At 45.4% G+C, this 24,472-nt stretch overlaps 1 protein-coding gene across 7 annotated transcripts in view; it reads right to left on the bottom strand.

The window, feature by feature from the left end:
- LOC141065409 (uncharacterized) overlaps positions 1–24,243 on the bottom strand; it is a 585,755-nt gene extending 561,512 nt beyond the window's left edge. For 2 of the 7 annotated variants that reach the window (XM_073557878.1, XM_073557875.1), the window contains exons 1-2: positions 23,745–24,238; positions 10,572–10,724 (exon numbers count right to left, since the gene is read on the bottom strand). In XM_073557878.1, coding sequence (XP_073413979.1) covers positions 10,572–10,724; positions 23,745–23,987 — 396 coding nt within the window. In that variant the 5' untranslated portion in view covers positions 23,988–24,238. Of the gene's footprint in view, positions 1–10,571; positions 10,725–11,767; positions 11,847–23,744 lie in introns of all 7 variants that reach the window. The other 5 variants (XM_073557876.1, XM_073557873.1, XM_073557874.1 and 2 more) reach the window with 5 other exon arrangements.
- Between the last annotated feature and the right edge of the window lie 229 nt (positions 24,244–24,472).

The raw sequence follows: 24,472 nt of genomic DNA, 5'->3' as shown, positions 1-24,472 counted from the left end.
CCATCGGACCGGACCGCCCCTCCGGTGAGTATAATCTAGTGTTTTTCTTTTTTCAGGTTACATCGGAGGCTTATCTACAGCATGACAGAATGCTGTAGATAAGCCCCTGATGTCAATGCCGGCAGCAGGTGACAGATTCCCTTTAAGGCTTCATCCACATATTGCCTCCACACAAAGGATATATCATCTGCCTGCTCTTATGCAGGACTTAGGACCACAGGGGGAATATTCTGGGAGCAGGAAGAAATGTCAAAAATGGCGGCTTCACAGAGCTAGCAGATGGCTGTAACTGGGAACACTCCGTTTCTCAGACCTCTGAACATCTCGTCCTGTATTGAGTGCGTCACCTAAGTTTCTTCAATCTTCATAGTACTCCGCACATAACAAATCATCAGTGTTCTCAGATGAGAAATAAGCTTTCTTTCCTCTGAGGGGCTCTGGGGTGTAACTTACTCTCCTTCTAGGTCCTGATCAGAGTAGTAAGAACATTCTTCCGCCTCTGATGATTCCTACATGTCCCATCTAGCCCTTTTGTGACGCAATTTCTCTGAACCGTCTGAGGGGTAAGAACCAGTGAGGGGGATCTTATGCGAGGGTCGATATTTATCCCCCAGGATGCACATAGAAGAGTATTAAACCCGCTGGAGTGCATTGCAGTCACAGATATAGCTGTGGTTGCAGTGCAAAATAAAAGTGTGGACCTGGTCAAGTTATTTGGTCAAGGCAATGTTAAGGAAAACCCGTTAAGGGCTTTTATTTTTGGAGTGAACTACAGGATGGTAGTGGGGCAGTTTGTTTCCTCCAGGTCGGGTCTTACAAGTGGCCACAGATTCCATTTACAAACCCTGCAGTAAAGGGATGGATGTGTCAGTGTTTGTTTGCAAGCGGCAGAGCAGGAGGCTCTGCAACATCCGGCTTGTGTGAAGGCACCACAGAGCCAAGGTAAACGAACGCCTGGCATCCCTCAGCATGACATGGTGGTGCAGTCGCCCATGGCAACCGGTCTCAGATACAAACTATTTTGATGCCCCGGCTGTGATCCAGAGGATACTGTTTACTTGTCATTTGTAAGTTTTGGACATTAAAGACTGCAAGATGGCTGCCGGACAAGTCCTGGAGGGGAGATGTGTGTCATTGCGGCTCATAGCTGCGGTGATGTGAGCTCAGGGGTATGCTCCAGCACGTATAGTGCTGAGAGAGTTGTTTTGGCCGCTCGAGGGTTTTATGAGCAGTCATAAGAGATGGGTGGGAATGACCGCTCACATATCCCCACCCCACGGGCGTGGTTTGGCTAATAAAATGGAGGCCAGTTGCTTCATTCAGTGTCTGTGGGTGGAGGTGTGGAGACCTCCATTGTGTGTGTTTCTGAGGACACTGACCCGAGCGGGCGGACCCGCAGGGCTATATGGACTGTTTCCGCTTTGTTTTCATGTTGTGCCAGAAAAGGCGATTCATTTTTTTTTCCTGTCCAGAGCAGTTTATGCCGCATTAATAAACTTGCTTGGACATCCCAGTAATACCGCTTACTGTGCCTGCCTCATCTTCAGCCGAGCGAGTACAGATCCCCACAGGACATTCTGCTATGATCTTACTGGGTCACTACTTCATTGCCGCACGGTGTGAACACGGCCTCACTATAGGGGGTGCAAGATTGGATACCGTGACCTGTACTTCCTCTCTGATAATACATCTAATGACAGCCGTAAACGAGGTTTGTTCCTCTTTAAGGACTTTTATTATACTCTCCCCACATAACAACCATTGTGCGCCCCTGACAGTTTGGTTCCGGAAGTCTCCTGGAGAAAGAACCAGATCCTTAAGGGGCTTCTCTGTGGTAAATTTAAAATAGACAGGAGACCAACAATTTAACTCAAACCTCTGTCAGCAGGGTTCCTGGGGCAAATAAGGTTATAAACTTATAATGCCCAGGGATGGTTCGGATGGGGGTTAGGGTCACACCTAGGGTATGTCCACACGGCGTTTTTGCTGCATTTTTTTTCTGCAGCAAACCCTGATTTCTTGGCAGGAAAGAAGCTACAACAAAAATGCATGTTTTGATGCATTTTTTTCATGTGTTTTTGGGGTTAATTTGTGTCTCTTTATGCATGCTAATGTTGTTGTTTTCCCCTGAGAAAAAAACTTGGATTTTTGTGATAAATCACTGTAAAATCTTTTTCTCCGAGAAGCTCATTGGGGGACACAGGTAGAATCATAGAATCATAGAATCGTAGAGTTGGAAGGGACCTCCTGGGCCATCTGGTCCAACCCCCTGCTCAAAGCAGGATTCGCTAAATCATCCCAGTCAGATGTCTGTCCAGCCTCTGTTTGAAGACTTCCATTGAAGGAGAACTCACCACTTCTCGTGGCAGCCTGTTCCACTCATTGATCACTCTAACTGTCAAAAAGTTTTTTCTAATACAGTGGGGAAAAAAAGTATTTAGTCAGTCAGCAATAGTGCAAGTTCCACCACTTAAAAAGATGAGAGGCGTCTGTAATTTACATCATAGGTAGACCTCAACTATGGGAGACAAACTGAGAAAAAAAAATCCAGAAAATCACATTGTCTGTTTTTTTTTCATTTTATTTGCATATTATGGTGGAAAATAAGTATTTGGTCAGAAACAAAATTTCATCTCAATACTTTGTGATATATCCTTTGTTGGCAATGACAGAGGTCAAACGTTTCTGTAAGTCTTCACAAGGTTGCCACACACTGTTGTTGGTATGTTGGCCCATTCCTCCATGCAGATCTCCTCTAGAGCAGTGATGTTTTTGGCTTTTCGCTTGGCAACACGGACTTTCAACTCCCTCCAAAGGTTTTCTATAGGGTTGAGATCTGGAGACTGGCTAGGCCACTCCAGGACCTTGAAATGCTTCTTACGAAGCCACTCCTTCGTTGCCCTGGCGGTGTGCTTTGGATCATTGTCATGTTGAAAGACCCAGCCACGTTTCATCTTCAATGCCCTTGCTGATGGAAGGAGGTTTGCACTCAAAATCTCACGATACATGGCCCCATTCATTCTTTCATGTACCCGGATCAGTCGTCCTGGCCCCTTTGCAGAGAAACAGCCCCAAAGCATGATGTTTCCACCACCATGCTTTACAGTAGGTATGGTGTTTGATGGATGCAACTCAGTATTCTTTTTCCTCCAAACACGACAAGTTGTGTTTCTACCAAACAGTTCCAGTTTGGTTTCATCAGACCATAGGACATTCTCCCAAAACTCCTCTGGATCATCCAAATGCTCTCTAGCAAACTTCAGACGGGCCCGGACATGTACAGGCTTAAGCAGTGGGACACGTCTGGCACTGCAGGATCTGAGTCCATGGTGGCGTAGTGTGTTACTTATGGTAGGCCTTGTTACATTGGTCCCAGCTCTCTGCAGTTCATTCACTAGGTCCCCCTGCGTGGTTCTGGGATTTTTGCTCACCGTTCTTGTGATCATTCTGACCCCACGGGGTGGGATTTTGCGTGGAGCACCAGATCGAGGGAGATTATCAGTGGTCTTGTATGTCTTCCATTTTCTAATTATTGCTCCCACAGTTGATTTCTTCACTCCAAGCTGGTTGGCTATTGCAGATTCAGTCTTCCCAGCCTGGTGCAGGGCTACAATTTTGTTTCTGGTGTCCTTTGACAGCTCTTTGGTCTTCACCATAGTGGAGTTTGGAGTCAGACTGTTTGAGGGTGTGCACAGGTGTCTTTTTATACTGATAACAAGTTTAAACAGGTGCCATTACTACAGGTAATGAGTGGAGGAAAGAGGAGACTCTTAAAGAAGAAGTTACAGGTCTGTGAGAGCCAGAAATCTTGATTGCTTGTTTCTGACCAAATACTTATTTTCCACCATAATATGCAAATAAAATGAAAAAAAAACAGACAATGTGATTTTCTGGATTTTTTTTTCTCAGTTTGTCTCCCATAGTTGAGGTCTACCTATGATGTAAATTACAGACGCCTCTCATCTTTTTAAGTGGTGGAACTTGCACTATTGCTGACTGACTAAATACTTTTTTTCCCCACTGTATCTAATCTGTGTCTCCTCCCATTCAGTTTCATCCCATTGCTTCTAGTCTTTCCTTGTGCAAATGAGAATAAAGTTGATCCTTCTACAATGTGACAGCCCTTTAGATATTTGTAGACAGCTATTAAGTCTCCTCTCAGTCTTCTCTTTTGCAAACTAAACATTCCCAAATCCTGCAACCTTTCCTCATAAGACAGGGTTTGCAGACCGGTCACCATTCTGGTCACTCTTTTCTGAACTTGCTCCAGTTTGTTGATGTCTTTTTTAAAATGTGGTGCCCAAAACTGGACACAATATTCCAGATGAGGTCTGACCAAAGAGGAGTAGAGGGAAATAATGACTTCACGTGATCTAGACTGTATGCTTCTGTTAATACATCCTAGAATTGCATTTGCCTTTTTTGCTGCTGCATCACACTGTTGACTCATATTCAGTCTGTGATCTATTAGTATACCCAAGTCTTTTTCACATGTGCTGTCACTTAGCCCTATTCCTCCCATTCTGTATATGCTTTTTTCATTTTTATTGCCCAGATGTAGTACTTTGCATTTCTCCCTGTTAAAAACCATTCTGTTAGTTGCTGCCCACTTCTCCAGTTTATTTAAATCTTTTTGAATCCTCTCTCTCTCTTCTCTAGTATTAGCTATCCCTCCTAGCTTTGTGTCATCAGCAAATTTAATCAGTTTACCCTCAATTCCTTCATCTAAATCGTTGATAAAGATGTTGAACAATACAGGGCCCAGGACAGAGCCCTGTGGTACCCCACTTGAGACATTCTTCCAACTGGATGTGCAGCCATTTACGACCACTCTTTGGGTGTATGCTACTGCTGCCAGGAGGCTGACACTAAGTGAACAAAAAAAGGTTAGCTCCTCCTCCGCCGCATACACCCTCGCCCTGATTGCGGGTGGAAACCAGTTTAGTGCAACTGCAGTAGAACACAAAAGAAATTAGCCTTAATGCAGATAACAATATGTCTGGAAAGGGATCCACTCAGCAGATAATAGAAATATAGAAGAGTTTACCTCTCCACTCAGCAGATAATAAAAATATAGAAGAGTTTACCTCTCCTCTCAGCAGATAATAGAAATATAGAAGAGTTTACCTCTCCACTCAGCAGATAATAGAAATATAGAAGAGTTTACCTCTCCACTCAACAGATAATAGAAATATAGAGGAGTTTACATCTCCACTCAGCAGATAATAGAAATATAGAAGAGTTTACCTCTCCACTCAGCAGATAATAGAAATATAGAAGAGTTTACCTCCCCACTCAGCAAATAATAGAAATATAGAAGAGTTTACCTCTCCACTCAGCAGATAATAATAAAAATATAGAAGAGTTTACCTCTCCACTCAGCAGATAACAGAAATATAGAAGAGTTTACCTCTCCGCTCAGCAGATAATAGAAATATAGAAGAGTTTACCTCTCCACTCAGCAGATAATAAAAATATAGAAGAGTTTACCTCTCCGCTCAGCAGATAATAAAAATATAGAAGAGTTTACCTCTCCACTCAGCAGATTATAGAAATATAGAAGAGTTTACCTCTCCACTCAGCAGATAACAGAAATATAGAAGAGTTTACCTCTCCACTCAGCAGATAACAGAAATATAGAAGAGTTTACCTCTCCACTCAGCAGATTATAGAAATATAGAAGAGTTTACCTCTCCACTCAGAACATAATAGAAATATAGAAGAGTTTACCTCTCCACTCAGCAGATAATAAAAATATAGAAGAGTTTACCTCTCCGCTCAGCAGATAATAATAGAAATATAGAAGAGTTTACCTCTCCACTCAGCAGATAATAATAGAAATATAGAAGAGTTTACCTCTCCACTCAGCAGATCATAGAAATATAGAAGAGTTTACCTCTCCACTCAGCAGATAGTGATAGAAATATAGAAGAGTTTACCTCTCCACTCAGCAGATAATAATAAAAATATAGAAGAGTTTACCTCTCCACTCAGAACATAATAATAGAAATATAGAAGAGTTTACCTCTCCACTCAGCAGATAATAGAAATATAGAAGAGTTTACCTCTCCACTCAGCAGATCATAGAAATATAGAAGAGTTTACCTCTCCACTCAGCAGATAGTGATAGAAATATAGAAGAGTTTACCTCTCCACTCAGCAGATAATAAAAATATAGAAGCGTTTACCTCTCCACTCAGAACATAATAATAGAAATATAGAAGAGTTTACCTCTCCACTCAGCAGATAGTGATAGAAATATAGAAGAGTTTACCTCTCCACTCAGCAGATAACAGAAATATAGAAGAGTTTACCTCTCCACTCAGAACATAATAATAGAAATATAGAAGAGTTTACCCCTCCACTCAGCAGGTAATAGAAATATAGAAGAGTTTACCTCTCCGCTCAGCAGGTAATAGAAATATAGAAGAGTTTACCTCTCCACTCAGCAGATAATAGAAATATAGAAGAGTTTACCTCTCCGCTCAGCAGATAATAAAAATATAGAAGAGTTTACCTCTCCACTCAGCAGATAACAGAAATATAGAAGAGTTTACCTCTCCACTCAGAACATAATAATAGAAATATAGAAGAGTTTACGTCTCCACTCAGCAGATAACAGAAATATAGAAGAGTTTACGTCTCCACTCAGCAGATCATAGAAATATAGAAGAGTTTACCTCTCCGCTCAGCAGATCATAGAAATATAGAAGAGTTTACCTCTCCAGTCAGCAGATAATAGAAATATAGAAGAGTTTACCTCTCCACTCAGCAGATAATAATAGAAATATAGAAGAGTTTACCTCTCCACTCAGCAGATAATAGAAATATAGAAGAGTTTACCTCTCCAGTCAGCAGATAATAGAAATATAGAAGAGTTTACGTCTCCACTCAGCAGATAACAGAAATATAGAAGAGTTTACGTCTCCACTCAGCAGATAACAGAAATATAGAAGAGTTTACCTCTCCACTCAGCAGATAATAGAAATATAGAAGAGTTTACGTCTCCACTCAGCAGATAACAGAAATATAGAAGAGTTTACCTCTCCACTCAGCAGATAATAGAAATATAGAAGAGTTTACCTCTCCACTCAGCAGATAATAGAAATATAGAAGAGTTTACCTCTCCCCTCAGCAGATAATAGAAATATAGAAGAGTTTATGTCTCCACTCAGCAGATAACAGAAATATAGAAGAGTTTACCTCTCCCCTCAGCAGATAATAGAAATATAGAAGAGTTTACCTCTCCACTCAGCAGATAATAGAAATATAGAAGAGTTTACCTCTCCACTCAGCAGATAACAGAAATATAGAAGAGTTTACGTCTCCACTCAGCAGATAACAGAAATATAGAAGAGTTTACCTCTCCACTCAGCAGATAATAGAAATATAGAAGAGTTTACCTCTCCGCTCAGCAGATAATAGAAATATAGAAGAGTTTACCTCTCCAGTCAGCAGATAATAGAAATATAGAAGAGTTTACCTCTCCACTCAGCAGATAATAGAAATATAGAAGAGTTTACCTCTCCCCTCAGCAGATAATAGAAATATAGAAGAGTTTACCTCTCCAGTCAGCAGATAATAGAAATATAGAAGAGTTTACCTCTCCACTCAGCAGGTAATAGAAATATAGAAGAGTTTACCTCTCCACTCAGCAGATAATAATAGAAATATAGAAGAGTTTACCTCTCCACTCAGCAGGTAATAGAAATATAGAAGAGTTTACCTCTCCACTCAGCAGATAGTGATAGAAATATAGAAGAGTTTACCTCTCCACTCAGCAGATAATAGAAATATAGAAGAGTTTACCTCTCCACTCAGCAGATAATAGAAATATAGAAGAGTTTACCTCTCCACTCAGCAGGTAATAGAAATATAGAAGAGTTTACCTCTCCACTCAGCAGATAATAATAGAAATATAGAAGAGTTTACCTCTCCACTCAGCAGGTAATAGAAATATAGAAGAGTTTACCTCTCCACTCAGCAGATAGTGATAGAAATATAGAAGAGTTTACCTCTCCACTCAGCAGATAATAGAAATATAGAAGAGTTTACCTCTCCACTCAGCAGGTAATAGAAATATAGAAGAGTTTACCTCTCCACTCAGCAGATAATAGAAATATAGAAGAGTTTACCTCTCCACTCAGCAGATAATAGAAATATAGAAGAGTTTACCTCTCCGCTCAGCAGATAATAGAAATATAGAAGAGTTTACCTCTCCACTCATCAGATAATAATAGAAATATAGAAGAGTTTACCTCTCCGCTCAGCAGATAATAGGAATATAGAAGAGTTTACCTCTCCACTCATCAGATAATAATAGAAATATAGAAGAGTTTACCTCTCCACTCAGCAGATAGTGATAGAAATATAGAAGAGTTTACCTCTCCACTCAGCAGATAATAGAAATATAGAAGAGTTTACCTCTCCACTCAGCAGGTAATAGAAATATAGAAGAGTTTACCTCTCCACTCAGCAGATAATAGAAATATAGAAGAGTTTACCTCTCCACTCAGCAGATAATAGAAATATAGAAGAGTTTACCTCTCCGCTCAGCAGATAATAGAAATATAGAAGAGTTTACCTCTCCACTCATCAGATAATAATAGAAATATAGAAGAGTTTACCTCTCCGCTCAGCAGATAATAGAAATATAGAAGAGTTTACCTCTCCACTCATCAGATAATAATAGAAATATAGAAGAGTTTACCTCTCCACTCAGCAGATATTAGAAATATAGAAGAGTTTACCTCTCCACTCAGCAGATAATAGAAATATAGAAGAGTTTACCTCTCCACTCAGCAGATAATAATAGAAATATAGAAGAGTTTACCTCTCCACTCAGCAGATAGTGATAGAAATATAGAAGAGTTTACCTCTCCAGTCAGCAGATAATAGAAATATAGAAGAGTTTACGTCTCCACTCAGCAGATAACAGAAATATAGAAGAGTTTACGTCTCCACTCAGCAGATAACAGAAATATAGAAGAGTTTACCTCTCCACTCAGCAGATAATAGAAATATAGAAGAGTTTACGTCTCCACTCAGCAGATAACAGAAATATAGAAGAGTTTACCTCTCCACTCAGCAGATAATAGAAATATAGAAGAGTTTACCTCTCCACTCAGCAGATAATAGAAATATAGAAGAGTTTACCTCTCCACTCAGCAGATAATAGAAATATAGAAGAGTTTACCTCTCCCCTCAGCAGATAATAGAAATATAGAAGAGTTTACGTCTCCACTCAGCAGATAACAGAAATATAGAAGAGTTTACCTCTCCCCTCAGCAGATAATAGAAATATAGAAGAGTTTACCTCTCCACTCAGCAGATAATAGAAATATAGAAGAGTTTACCTCTCCACTCAGCAGATAACAGAAATATAGAAGAGTTTACGTCTCCACTCAGCAGATAACAGAAATATAGAAGAGTTTACCTCTCCACTCAGCAGATAATAGAAATATAGAAGAGTTTACCTCTCCGCTCAGCAGATAATAGAAATATAGAAGAGTTTACCTCTCCAGTCAGCAGATAATAGAAATATAGAAGAGTTTACCTCTCCACTCAGCAGATAATAGAAATATAGAAGAGTTTACCTCTCCCCTCAGCAGATAATAGAAATATAGAAGAGTTTACCTCTCCAGTCAGCAGATAATAGAAATATAGAAGAGTTTACCTCTCCACTCAGCAGGTAATAGAAATATAGAAGAGTTTACCTCTCCACTCAGCAGATAATAATAGAAATATAGAAGAGTTTACCTCTCCACTCAGCAGGTAATAGAAATATAGAAGAGTTTACCTCTCCACTCAGCAGATAATAGAAATATAGAAGAGTTTACCTCTCCACTCAGCAGATAATAGAAATATAGAAGAGTTTACCTCTCCACTCAGCAGGTAATAGAAATATAGAAGAGTTTACCTCTCCACTCAGCAGATAATAATAGAAATATAGAAGAGTTTACCTCTCCACTCAGCAGGTAATAGAAATATAGAAGAGTTTACCTCTCCACTCAGCAGATAGTGATAGAAATATAGAAGAGTTTACCTCTCCACTCAGCAGATAATAGAAATATAGAAGAGTTTACCTCTCCACTCAGCAGGTAATAGAAATATAGAAGAGTTTACCTCTCCACTCAGCAGATAATAGAAATATAGAAGAGTTTACCTCTCCACTCAGCAGATAATAGAAATATAGAAGAGTTTACCTCTCCGCTCAGCAGATAATAGAAATATAGAAGAGTTTACCTCTCCACTCATCAGATAATAATAGAAATATAGAAGAGTTTACCTCTCCGCTCAGCAGATAATAGGAATATAGAAGAGTTTACCTCTCCACTCATCAGATAATAATAGAAATATAGAAGAGTTTACCTCTCCACTCAGCAGATATTAGAAATATAGAAGAGTTTACCTCTCCACTCAGCAGATATTAGAAATATAGAAGAGTTTACCTCTCCACTCAGCAGATAATAGAAATATAGAAGAGTTTACCTCTCCACTCATCAGATAATAGAAATATAGAAGAGTTTACCTCTCCACTCAGCAGATAATAGAAATATAGAAGAGTTTACCTCTCCACTCAGCAGGGAGATGATCTCTGAAGTGAAGTCTATGATTCTTCTGGAAATGTTGCTCTCGTCTTCGTCCATGTCTGGTTCGTCACTCGGGGAGAAATCTGGGTGGTGTGAAGGGATCTGGGTCTTCGGGGTCGTTATGATAGGAGGCTGTAAATCATATAAGGACATCACCGTCAGTCACATACAGATCTGATCTCATTGCACAGTGACATTTACAGATTATTAATAGGTATTTTACACCTGTCCATCAGGTGAGACTTTCCACCTGTTAGGACCAGGCTTGTGCTTTCCAACATCCTATATAGAAATCTGAAGCCTCAGTTACTTATAACTCTTCTGAAACTCCTCGGCCTCACCGCCTGCCTAAGGTCTGTAATTTCCTGTCCCCTCCAGCTGCCTCCGGTCTGTGACTCCCGAGTCCCTCTGCCTGCCTCCGGTCTGTAACTCCCCGGCCCTTCTGCCTGCCTCCCGCCTGTGACTCCCCGGCCCTTCTGCCTGCCTCCCGCCTGTGACTCCCCGGCCCTTCTGCCTGCCTCCCGCCTGTGACTCCCCGGCCCTTCTGCCTGCCTCCCGCCTGTGACTCCCCGGCCCTTCTGCCTGCCTCCCGCCTGTGCCTCCCCGGCCCTTCTGCCTGCCTCCGGCCTGTCTCTCTCCGGCCCTTCTGCCTGCCTCCCGCCTGTGACTCCCCGGCCCTTCTGCCTGCCTTCCGCCTGTGACTCCCCGGCCCTTCTGCCTGCCTCCCGCCTGTGACTCCCCGGCCCTTCTGCCTGCCTCCCGTCTGTGACTCCCCGGCCCTTCTGCCTGCCTCCCGTCTGTGACTCCCCGGCCCTTCTGCCTGCCTCCCGCCTGTGACTCCCCGGCCCTTCTGCCTGCCTCCCGTCTGTGATTCCCCGGCCCTTCTTCCTGCCTCCCGTCTGTGACTTCCCGGCCCTTCTGCCTGCCTCCCGTCTGTGACTCCCCGGCCCCTACAGTGTCTGGATGACCAGTCAATGCTGAGAGGAGAGGCAGATTTTCTTCACCAAATTCTGCTGACAGATTCTCTTTAAAGTTTTTATGTGTAAGAGACGATATGGTGGATTATCTGTGTTCATGTTTTTACAACTACCAAGTGTATGGAGCACTGAAGATGTAGTGATGACCAGAGGTGGTGCCAGGACTTCATCCTACTGCGCTCACATCACGTCACTTACTACAGGGGACGACGATACAAACACCGGAGGAGTCCTTAGTGCAGGATCGATAACAGTTCTCCAATGTTAAAGTTCCTTCCTGGCAAAAAAAAAAGCCATAAAGGCTAAAACCATGGACTCCTCGTCCTCTGGAGTACAACATATAGGACATTACACAAAACCATAGAAAAATGTCCCAGATAAAGGGTAACAAAGGTTAGAAAAATATCTTTACACTGACAAAAAATAGCAAAATAATGAAACTCATGACAAAGTAGACAGTTCAGAACACCGGTGTAAAGCGCAGGGTCCCACAATAACTTTTTTTAATCAGATTACTTTTATTGATTATTTCATTTTATAAACAACTAGCTGAAGAGTCGGCGCTGCCCGGGCATAGAAACCAACCGGGCAAATTATGATTATATTACACATAAAAACATTTCACATCATATATTCAACACTACAGATCTGCAACACAAATTCACTAAACGATTACCCAAGTATTGATAGGATTTTATCTTCAACTCATTCAAGAACCTTTTGATAAACAACATGTGTATCTCTGTATCTAATCCTCTCCTGTGCAATACTGTCTGCTGAGCCGTGTATCTAATCCTATCCTGTGTGATACTGTCTGCTGAGACGTGTATCTAATCCTATCCTGTGTGATACTGACTGCTGAGCCGTGTATCTAATCCTCTCCTGTGTGATACTGACTGCTGAGCCGTGTATCTAATCCTATCCTGTGTGATACGGACTGCTGAGCCGTGTGTCTAATCCTCTCCTGTGTGATACTGTCTGCTGAGCCGTGTATCTAATCCTATCCTGTGTGATACTGTCTGCTGAGCCGTGTATCTTATCCTATCCTGTGTGATACGGACTGCTGAGCAGTGTTTCTAATCCTCTCCTGTGTGATACTGACTGCTGAGCCGTGTATCTAATCCTCTCCTGTGTGATACTGACTGCTGAGCCGTGTATCTAATCCTCTCCTGTGTGATACTGACTGCTGAGCCGTGTATCTAATCCTCTCCTGTGTGATACTGACTGCTGAGCCGTGTATCTAATCCTATCCTGTGTGATACTGACTGCTGAGCCGTGTAGCTAATCCTCTCCTGTGTGATACTGACTGCTGAGCCGTGCATCTAATCCTCTCCTGTGTGACACTGACTGCTGAGCAGTGTATCTAATCCTCTCCTGTGTGACACTGACTGCTGAGATGTGTATCTAATCCTATCCTGTGTGATGCTGACTGCTGAGCCGTGTATCTAATCCTCTCCTGTGTGATACTGACTGATGAGCCGTGTATCTAATCCTCTCCTTTGTGATACTGACTGCTGAGCCGTGTATCTAATCCTCTCCTGTGTGATACTGACTGATGAGCCGTGTATCTAATCCTCTCCTTTGTGATACTGACTGCTGAGCTGTGTATCTAATCCTCTCCTGTGTGAAACTGTGTGCTGAGCAGATGGCCCGGGAGGTCCAATCCAACTCTACGATTCTATGATTCTATGAGCTGTGTACCTAATCCGATCCTGTGTGATACTGTCTGGTGAGCTGTGTATCTAATCCTCTCCTGTGTGATACTGTCTGCTGAGCTGTGTACCTAATCCTATCCTGTGTGATACTGTCTGCTGAGCAGTGTATCTAATCCTCTCCTGTGTGATACTGTCTGCTGTGTGCATCTAATCCTCTCCCGTGTGATACTGACTGCTGAGCTGTGTATCTAATCCTATCCTGTGTGATCCTGACTGCTGAGCCGTGTACCTAATCCTCTCCTGTGTGATACTGTCTGCTGAGCTGTGTACCTAATCCTCTCCTGTGTGATACTGTCTGCTGAGCAGTGTATCTAATCCTCTCCTGTGTGATACTGTCTGCTGAGCAGTGTATCTAATCCTCTCCTATGTGATACTGATCGCTGAGCCATGTATCTAATCCTATCCTGTGTGATACTGACTGCTGAGCTGTGTATCTAATCCTAACCTCATAGAATCGTAGAGTTGAAAGGGACCTCCTGGGCCATCTGGTCCAACCCCCTGCTCAAAGCAGGATGCGCTAAATCATCCCAGACAGATGTCTGTCCAGCCTCTGTTTGAAGACTTCCATTGAACGAGAACTCACCACTTCTCGTGGCAGCTTGTTCCACTCATTGATCACTCTGTCAAAAAGTTTTTTCTAATATCTAATCTGTGTCTCCTCCCATTCAGTTTCATCCCATTGCTTCTAGTCTTTCCTTGTGCAAATGAGAATAAAGTTGATCCTTCTACAATGTGACAGCCCTTTAGATATTTGTAGACCGCTGTTAAGTCTCCTCTCCGTCTTCTCTTCTGCAAACTAAACATTCCCAAATCCTGCAACCTTTCCTCATAAGACAGGGTTTGCAGACCGGTCACCATTGTGGTCGCTCTTTTCTGAACTTGCTCCAGTTTGTTGTCTTTATTAAAATGTGGTGCCCAAAACTGGACACAATATTCCAGATGAGGTCTGACCAAAGAGGAGTAGAGGGAAATAATGACTTCACGTGATCTAGACTGTATGCTTCTGTTAATACATCCTAGAATTGCATTTGCCTTTTTTGCTGCTGCATCACACTGTTGACTCATATTTAGTCTGTGATCTATTAGTATACCCAAGTCTTTTTCACATGTGCTGTCACTTAGCCCTATTCCTCCCATTCTATATATGCTTTTTTCATTTTTATTGCCCAGATGTAGTACTTTGCATTTTCCCTGTTAAAAACCATTCTGTTAGTTGCTGCCCACTTCTCCAGTTTATTTATATCTTTTTGAATCCTCTCTCTCTTCTCTAGTATTAGCTATCCTTCCTAGCTTTGTGTCATCAGAAAATTTAATCAGTTTACCCTCAATTCCTTCATCTAAATCGTTGATAAAGATGTTGAACAATACAGGGCCCAGGACAGAGCCCTGTGGTACCCCACTTGAGACATTCTTCCAACTGGATGTGCAGCCATTTACGACCACTCTTTGGGTCCGATCACTAAGCCAGTTATGAATCCACCTAACAGTTGCCTTGTCCATTCCATACTTAGTCATTTTTTCAATGAGGATTGTGTGAGATACTTTGTCAAATGATTTGCTGAAGTCAAGATATACTATATCTACAGCATTTCCTTGATCCACCCAATCAGTGATTCCGTCATAGAAGGAAATTAAATTAGTCTGACATGACTTATTAGCTACAAACCCATGCTGACTCTGTTTAATCACTTCATTCTTATCCAGGTACTGACATACATGTTGTTTAATAATTTGTTCAAAGATCTTTCCTGGTATAGAAGTCAGACTCACCGGCCTATAATTGCCTGGGTCCACCTTCTTCCCCTTTTTGAAGATAGGAACAACATTTGCTCTTCTCCAGTCTTCTGGGACTTCTCCTGTTCTCCAAGAATTTTCAAAGATTATGGAGAGGGGTTCAAAAATGTCTTCTGCTATCTCCTTCAGTACTCTGGGGTGTAATTCATCTGGACCTGGAAACTTGAATTCATTTAGGTTAGCTAAGTGGTTCCTCACTATCTTTCTGTTTATAGGTATCCTGGTTTCTTCTATTCCTTTAATAGGACAGTGAAGAACAGTTGATGTTACATTTCCTTTCTGAGAGAAAACCGATGCAAAATAGGAATTTAAAAGTTCGGCCTTCTCAACATCCTGTTTTACCATTTCATCATTTTAATCCTGTAAAAATCCCATAGCATCTTTGACTTTTCGTTTACTTTTGACATATCCCCAAAATCCTTTATTATTGCTTCTGACACCTCCTGCAAGCCTCAATTCATTGTCAGCTTTAGCTAATCTGATTTGTGCCCTGCAGGTTCTGCAGACTGCATTATATTCTTCTTTAGATATGCCTCCCTCTTTCCATTTTATAAACATTTCTTTCTTCCTTTTTAGCATGTGCTTAAGTTCTGTGTTCATCTATCCTGGCTTCCTTAAATGCTTCCTATTCTTCCCTCTTTTCGGAATTGTTAACAACTGTGCTTTGAGAATTTCATTTTTCAAGATTTCCCATCCTTCCTGGACATTTTTGTCTTTAAGGATATCCAGCCATTGGATCCCTCCAATTCTCTTTCTGAATCCCTTAAAATCTGCCTTTCTGAAATCTAATCTTGACGTCTGAGTCTTCACAGGTCTTCCTCCTCTAGTAATCCAAAATTCTAAAATAGCATGGTCGCTACCTCCTAGGGTACCAGCCACTTTTACCTCCTCAACCATTTCCTCCCTGTTTATAAGGATTAGATCCAAGGTAGCAGTTCCCCTTGTTTTCTCCCTTACCTTTTGGAAGATAAAGTTGTCAGCATGAGAGGATAAGAATTTCCTTGACCTGTAGTTTTGCCTGAGAGATTCCCAGGCAGAATCATGTGTGATACTCTCTGCTGAGCTGTTTATCTAATCCTCTCCTGTGGGATACTGACTGCTGAGCCGTGTATCTAATCCTCTCCTGTGTGATACTGACTGCTGAGCTGTGTATCTAATCCTATCCTGTGTGATACTGGGCTCCCCCTGCAGTCTGTGTCAGAGGGTGGTCTGTGTTGGCACGGTAATAAATTGTGTTATTTCCAGCTTTACAGAAGGAAGATAACACCATAGAAATGATAAGAATAATATGCCAAATTGTTTGGTGAACTGGAACCCGCGGGGTTAAAATTTCGCCTCACAACATAGCCTATGACGGTGTGGATGCCAATCCCAGACATACACACACACACATTCAGCTTTATATATTAGATTACATACATTATACATTATAGTACAAACACAATAAACTTAGCAAATTTAACCACAAAGTTTACATAGTCCTGTCCCTGCCAAGGTATTTCGTGCCAAATAACATTATCAATTTTATCCAAATTAAGATTTTCCCAAACACTGGTGACACGTTATTAAATACACGGATGATACCAACACTAGTATTGGTTGAATGTTGTTCACTAACAACATGTTTACAAAGAGAAAATAATTGGTATCTATATGTCCTCAACATACAATATTTAAAAAACCAAAATAGCCGACAGGTCTAGTACAGTTATTCCGAGTAGATGCCACCCCAGGGGTGACCAGCCACCGCTCCCATGTACTTATTAACTGTATTATTAAGTTCCTTTTAATGAAAAGTACCTCTCTCCAGGCATATGGTATTATTCATTTTAGCTTTCAATTCCTCCAGTGTTGGGGGATTACAGTCTAACCAGGGCAATTGTGAGAATTTCCTGGCCAGACGCAGTATTCTCAGAATGGCGGTAGTCACAGGGGATCTAAAATCTACCCCCACCCCCAGAAGGCCCAGTATGCACACCCTAGGATCAAGTTGTATGTGTATCCGAATACTCGTTTAATCAGGGAGGTCACCCGCACCCAGTACTGGCCTAACACATTCCCATAGCGTATGCATCAGATGGGCCCCATTCGTACCGCATCTCTGACGGGAGTCTTGAGTCCGAGCCCCAATTCTAAACAATATATTAGGTGTCTTCTATACCCTGTGGATAGGGAAAATTTGGGACATTCTTTGGGACTCAGATAGAGATAGTATAGGTGTTGTTTCTAGGATTTCATTCCATTGTTCTTCAGATATTGAGCCAGCACCCTCTTCCCACTTTGATCTGGCCAACATGGGATGCTTATCTAGATATATAATTGCCTTAAATTGTTTGTCATCCACTTCCGCCTGGATGTCCCCGAATCCCACAATCCACGGCACCACACCGGAAGTAGGCCGACCGCCATATTGGAATACCCAAGTGATGGGTATTCCAGTATGGCACACGCTGGTAATTGGAATACCCAAGTGATGGTGGTACCAGGCCCTTCCACAGTACCACCAGCGGGACACTGTCGGGACCCCCCCGCCGGACCCGCCGCTGCCTGCCCACACACCTCCATGCAGTCACAGCTGGCAGGAAAGCCCTCTTGTGGCGCTGCACGCCATCTTCAGCACAGGCCGCAAGCGGCGGTCTTTCCTGCCGGCTACCCGCCGGTGCCAGGACCCCCCGCCGCTGGACCCGCAGCTGCTAGCCACGGCGCCGGACCCGCCGCTGCCAGCCCACCATGTACAAACACACACACATGCGTACTCACATATACACACATACACGTACTCACATCTCCAGCACAGGACGCAAACCACCCTCTTTCCTGCCGGCTGTGACTGTACGGTAGTGGGCGGGCAGACAGCTGTGGGACACACAATGTAAGCGCACACACACACACACACTTCCCTCCCGATGCGATAGCATCAGGCACACCTCTAGTCTAGATATAAGGGTAATAATATCTTGTAAATGGAGGAAATACGGCCCTTCGTATTAGTTGCTGTAGAGATTAAATCTAAGATATAGTGACTGGTGATATCAACCTTAGTAGTGTTAACTCGTGTCTGGAAGGCACGACGAAGCTGCAAATACTGATAGAAGGCTCGATGGAGAACGCCAAACCCAGAGCAAATCTGATCAAAACTTTGCATCTGTCACTTATTTGGTTCAATAGGAAAATCCCTCGGAGTTCCCATTCACCAAAGCCCTCTAGTTTAGCTATTTCACTTAGTTTAGAATTGTGCCACAGTGGGGAAGTTTGTAAATCCCTTGACACAAAAAAAACGTAATTCTGGCGTTTTTAAATTTTTTCTCGCTACGCGGTTTAGTGATCAGGTTAATGCTTTTTTTTATTGATAGATCGGGCGATTCTGAACACGGCGATACCCAATATGTGTATGTGGGATTTTTTTTTTAACTGTTTTATTTTAATTGGGGTGAAAGGGGGGTGATTTGAACTTTTAGGTTTTTAAACATTTTTTTTTTTTTTGGTCATGCTTCAATAGCCTCCATAGGAGGCTAGAAGCATGCGCAACCCGAACGGCTCTGCTACATATGGGCGATGAGCAGATCGCCCATATGTAGCAGATTTACTGCTGTGCTTTCAGCGCCGACCACCGGGTGGCGCTGAAAGCCATATGCCTGGAACAACCATAGAGGTCTCATAGAGACCTCTGGTTGTCCAGGCAACATGATGCCGACCCCCGATCACATGACGGGGGTCAGTGATGAGGTCATTTCCGGCCCGGTGGCCGGAAATGCTATTTAAATGCCTGCTGTCAGCTTTGACAGCGGTATTTAACTAGTTAATAGGCGCGGGCGGACGGCGATTCCGCTCGTGCCTATTGCGGGCACATGTCAGCTGTTCATAACAGCTGACATGTTGCAGCTTTGAGGTGGGCTCACCGCCGGAGCCCTCATCAAAGCGGGGGACCTTACCGATGACGTACTATTACTTTATCGGTAAGGAAGGGGTTAATGGCGAACTGAAAACATGGTAACACATTGCAGCTTTTGAGACTCCTCAGGTCTCTTCATCAGGTAAAGACTAAGACAAAATCTGAAGAGTCACATATTTATACACAACACAGCACAAAAATAGCGTAATAGATAAGACAAGTGACGTGAATCAGAATTGTCATTATGGGAGAGGGAGAAACATAAATATTGGAACAGTTCATAGATAAGGAGCGTGAAAGTTTTATTGCCCTCTGATTGGGGGCTGGATCTGTGTTGTGATGACCCCAGAAGGTCTTAGGAGCAAATTCCTTAATTGATGTAAAATGACATACATTCATGGGACACATTCATTCCTGCACTGAGTGAGTCAAAAGATTTCATGAATTTGTATTCCGAGACTACTCTGTCTCTATAAGACTTGAAGTTACCTTTTAATACAAGTAATTTAATGTCAATCATGCTATGACCGAGGATACAAAAATGTTTTGCCACAGGTAGATCCATTCTTTTTTCATTTATTGCATGACGATACAGTACATTACAGCAGTGATGGCGGTGTATCCTCGTGTCTGGGGGGGGGATTACGTATAGGACATTACAGTAGTGATGGCGGTGTATCCTCGTGTCTGGGAGGATTACGTATAGGACATTACAGTAGTGATGGCGGTGTATCCCCGTGTCTGGGGGGATTACGTATAGGACATTACAGTAGTGGTGGCGGTGTATCCCCGTGTCTGGGAGGATTACGTATAGGACATTACAGTAGTGATGGCGGTGTATCCTCGTGTCTGGGGGGGATTACGTATAGGACATTACAGTAGTGGTGGCGGTGTATCCCCGTGTCTGGGAGGATTACGTATAGGACATTACAGTAGTGATGGCGGTGTATCCTCGTGTCTGGGGGGGATTACGTATAGGACATTACAGTAGTGGTGGCGGTGTATCCCCGTGTCTGGGAGGATCACGTATAGGACATTACAGTATTGATGGCGGTGTATCCTCGTGTCTGGGGGGGGGATTACGTATAGGACATTACAGTAGTGATGGCGGTGTATCCTCGTGTCTGGGGGGGATTACGTATAGGACATTACAGTAGTGATGGCGGTGTATCCCCGTGTCTGGGAGGATTACGTATAGGACATTACAGTATTGATGGCGGTGTATCCTCGTGTCTGGGGGGGGGATTACGTATAGGACATTACAGTAGTGATGGCGGTGTATCCTCGTGTCTGGGGGGGATTACGTATAGGACATTACAGTAGTGGTGGCGGTGTATCCCCGTGTCTGGGAGGATTACGTATAGGACATTACAGTAGTGATGGCGGTGTATCCTCGTGTCTGGGGGGGATTACGTATAGGACATTACAGTAGTGGTGGCGGTGTATCCCCGTGTCTGGGAGGATCACGTATAGGACATTACAGTATTGATGGCGGTGTATCCTCGTGTCTGGGGGGGGGATTACGTATAGGACATTACAGTAGTGATGGCGGTGTATCCTCGTGTCTGGGGGGGATTACGTATAGGACATTACAGTAGTGGTGGCGGTGTATCCCCGTGTCTGGGGGGATCACGTATAGGACATTACAGTATTGATGGCGGTGTATCCTCGTGTCTGGGGGGGGGATTACGTATAGGACATTACAGTAGTGATGGCGGTGTATCCTCGTGTCTGGGAGGATCACGTATAGGACATTACAGTAGTGATGGCGGTGTATCCTCGTGTCTGGGGGGGGGATTACGTATAGGACATTACAGTAGTGATGGCGGTGTATCCTCGTGTCTGGGAGGATCACGTATAGGACATTACAGTAGTGATGGCGGTGTATCCTCGTGTCTGGGGGGGATTACGTATAGGACATTACAGTAGTGATGGCGGTGTATCCCCGTGTCTGGGAGGATCACGTATAGGACATTACAGTATTGATGGCGGTGTATCCTCGTGTCTGGGGGGGGGGATTACGTATAGGACATTACAGTAGTGATGGCGGTGTATCCTCGTGTCTGGGAGGATCACGTATAGGACATTACAGTAGTGATGGCGGTGTATCCTCGTGTCTGGGGGGGGGATTACGTATAGGACATTACAGTAGTGATGGCGGTGTATCCTCGTGTCTGGGAGGATCACGTATAGGACATTACAGTAGTGATGGCGGTGTATCCTCGTGTCTGGGGGGGATTACGTATAGGACATTACAGTAGTGATGGCGGTGTATCCCCGTGTCTGGGAGGATCACGTATAGGACATTACAGTATTGATGGCGGTGTATCCCCGTGTCTGGGGGGATTACGTATAGGACATTACAGTAGTGATGGCGGTGTATCCCCGTGTCTGGGGGGATTACGTATAGGACATTACAGTAGTGATGGCGGTGTATCCCCGTGTCTGGGGGGATTACGTATAGGATATTACAGTAGTGATGGCGGTGTATCCCCGTGTCTGGGGGGATTACGTATAGGACATTACAGTAGTGATGGCGGTGTATCCCCGTGTCTGGGAGGATTACGTATAGGACATTACAGTAGTGATGGCGGTGTATCCCCGTGTCTGGGAGGATCACGTATAGGACATTACAGTAGTGATGGCGGTGTATCCCCGTGTCTGGGGGGATCACGTATAGGATATTACAGTAGTGATGGCGGTGTATCCCCGTGTCTGGGAGGATTACGTATAGGACATTACAGTAGTGATGGCGGTGTATCCCCGTGTCTGGGGGGATTACGTATAGGACATTACAGTAGTGATGGCGGTGTATCTCCGTGTCTGGGAGGATTACGTATAGGACATTACAGTAGTGATGGCGGTGTATCCCCGTGTCTGGGAGGATCACGTATAGGACATTACAGTAGTGATGGCGGTGTATCCCCGTGTCTGGGGGGATTACGTATAGGATATTACAGTAGTGATGGCGGTGTATCCCCGTGTCTGGGGGGATTACGTATAGGACATTACAGTAGTGATGGCGGTGTATCCCCGTGTCTGGGAGGATTACGTATAGGACATTACAGTAGTGATGGCGGTGTATCCCCGTGTCTGGGGGGATTACGTATAGGACATTACAGTAGTGATGGCGGTGTATCCCCGTGTCTGGGGGGATTACGTATAGGACATTACAGTAGTGATGGCGGTGTATCCCCGTGTCTGGGAGGATTACGTATAGGACATTACAGTAGTGATGGCGGTGTATCCCCGTGTCTGGGAGGATCACGTATAGGACATTACAGTAGTGATGGCGGTGTATCCCCGTGTCTGGGGGGATTATGTATAGGACATTACAGTAGTGATGGCGGTGTATCCCCGTGTCTGGGGGGATTATGTATAGGACATTACAGTAGTGATGGCGGTGTATCCCCGTGTCCCTACATGTGTGGACGGACAGGTCCAGTCCCCGGAGGCGACAAGGGGGCGGTCCCCCCATCCCCAGAGGAGACAGGGGGGCGGTCCCCCCATCCCCAGAGGAGACAGGGGGGCGGTCCCCCCATCCCCAGAGGAGACAGGGGGGCGGTCCCCCCATCCCCAGAGGAGACAAGGGGGCGGTCCCTCCATCCCCAGAGGAGACAAGGGGGCGGTCCCTCCATCCCCAGAGGAGACAAGGGGGCGGTCCCTCCATCCCCAGAGGAGACAAGGGGGCGGCCCCTCCATCCCCAGAGGAGACAAGGGGGCGGCCCCTCCATCCCCAGAGGAGACAAGGGGGCGGCCCCTCCATCCCCAGAGGAGACAAGGGGGCGGCCCCTCCATCCCCAGAGGAGACAAGGGGGCGGCCCCTCCATCCCCAGAGGAGACAAGGGGGCGGCCCCTCCATCCCCAGAGGAGACAAGGGGGCGGCCCCTCCATCCCCAGAGGAGACAAGGGGGCGGCCCCTCCATCCCCAGAGGAGACAAGGGGGCGGCCCCTCCATCCCCAGAGGAGACAAGGGGGCGGCCCCTCCATCCCCAGAGGAGACAAGGGGGCGGCCCCTCCATCCCCAGAGGAGACAAGGGGGCGGCCCCTCCATCCCCAGAGGAGACAAGGGGGCGGCCCCTCCATCCCCAGAGGAGACAAGGGGGCGGCCCCTCCATCCCCAGAGGAGACAAGGGGGCGGCCCCTCCATCCCCAGAGGAGACAAGGGGGCGGCCCCTCCATCCCCAGAGGAGACAAGGGGGCGGCCCCTCCATCCCCAGAGGAGACAAGAGGGCGGCCTCTCCATCCCCAGAGGAGACAAGGGGGCGGCCCCTCCATCCCCAGAGGAGACAAGGGGGCGGCTCCTCCATCCCCAGAGGAGACAAGGGGGCGGCTCCTCCATCCCCAGAGGAGACAAGGGGGCGGCTCCTCCATCCCCAGAGGAGACAAGGGGGCGGCTCCTCCATCCCCAGAAGAGACAAGGGGGCGGTCCCCCCATCCCCAGAGGAGACAAGGGGGCGGTCCCCCCATCCCCAGAGGAGACAAGGGGGCGGTCCCTCCATCCCCAGAGGAGACAAGGGGGCGGTCCCTCCAATCCCAGAGGAGACAAGGGGGCGGTCCCTCCATCCCCAGAGGAGACAAGGGGGCGGTCCCTCCATCCCCAGAGGAGACAAGGGGGCGGTCTTTCCGTGCTGACAGTGTGCGGCCGCGGGGAGGACACAGAGGCTGCAGGGAGTGAGCAGAACACCGGCAGCTCTGTCACTAGGAGAGAGGCAGCCATGACTGCACAGACTGTGTGAGAGCTGCGCCCGAGTCCTGGCCGCTGTCACCTCACCTGACACCGCAGAGAGCCGCAGCCGGGGGAAGACGTCCTGGGGGCGGCGGGTAGCAGACAGTGTGGGCTCCTTCTTCCGGGTGTGACGTCATTTCCGGGGGCGTGTCCTCCCGGGAGGGGGCGTGCTCTGGCAGGGAAGCCTCCATTACACGGGTGTCTCTGGCAGTAGTGACAGGGTGGGGGCTTCTTCCGTGTTCGGGTGATGGGGCTGATACTGGGGGCTTCCAGTGGGGTTTGGGTCATCTGGGAGCTGTTGGTCTCCAGGAGGGGTTGGTGCACGACTGTGGGGTCTGGTCGGGTCCCGGTGGGGATAGTGCACGTCCAGCACCTGTGGAATGCGCCACCTTCACTGCCGTGATGAACCAGTCAGCGCTGCCGCTCCCGAGACACGCCCACTGCAACCTTCACCGGAAGTAAAAACTTGCGGGCGGGGCTCTGCAGTAATGTGAAGGGCCTGCGGTGACGTCACGTCATGTGACCGGAAGAGGCCGGTGACGCAGATGGAGCGGATGTGCTGAGGATCTCCCTCTCTCCTCCAGTATTAGTCTCCTCTTCTGAGGTGTTAGGGCTTTTGTAAGGAATTATTGTGGGTGTTCCTGGCGCAGAGATCACCGGTCAGGCGGGAAGGGGTTAATTATTAGTCAAGGGGAGAGGACGCCGTCCGTGACTGATAACGGGGAAGAGACAGAAGGTCGGGGGTGCAGCAGCTCCGGTAATATGAGGCGGCA

The sequence above is a fragment of the Dendrobates tinctorius genome, unplaced genomic scaffold (assembly GCF_039654945.1).
Source record: "Dendrobates tinctorius isolate UK_male_01 unplaced genomic scaffold, ASM3965494v1 ptg000251l, whole genome shotgun sequence".
Lineage (NCBI taxonomy): Eukaryota > Metazoa > Chordata > Amphibia > Anura > Dendrobatidae > Dendrobates > Dendrobates tinctorius.
Note: the sequence above shows the minus strand (reverse complement) of the source record. Positions and strands in the feature narration are given on the sequence as shown.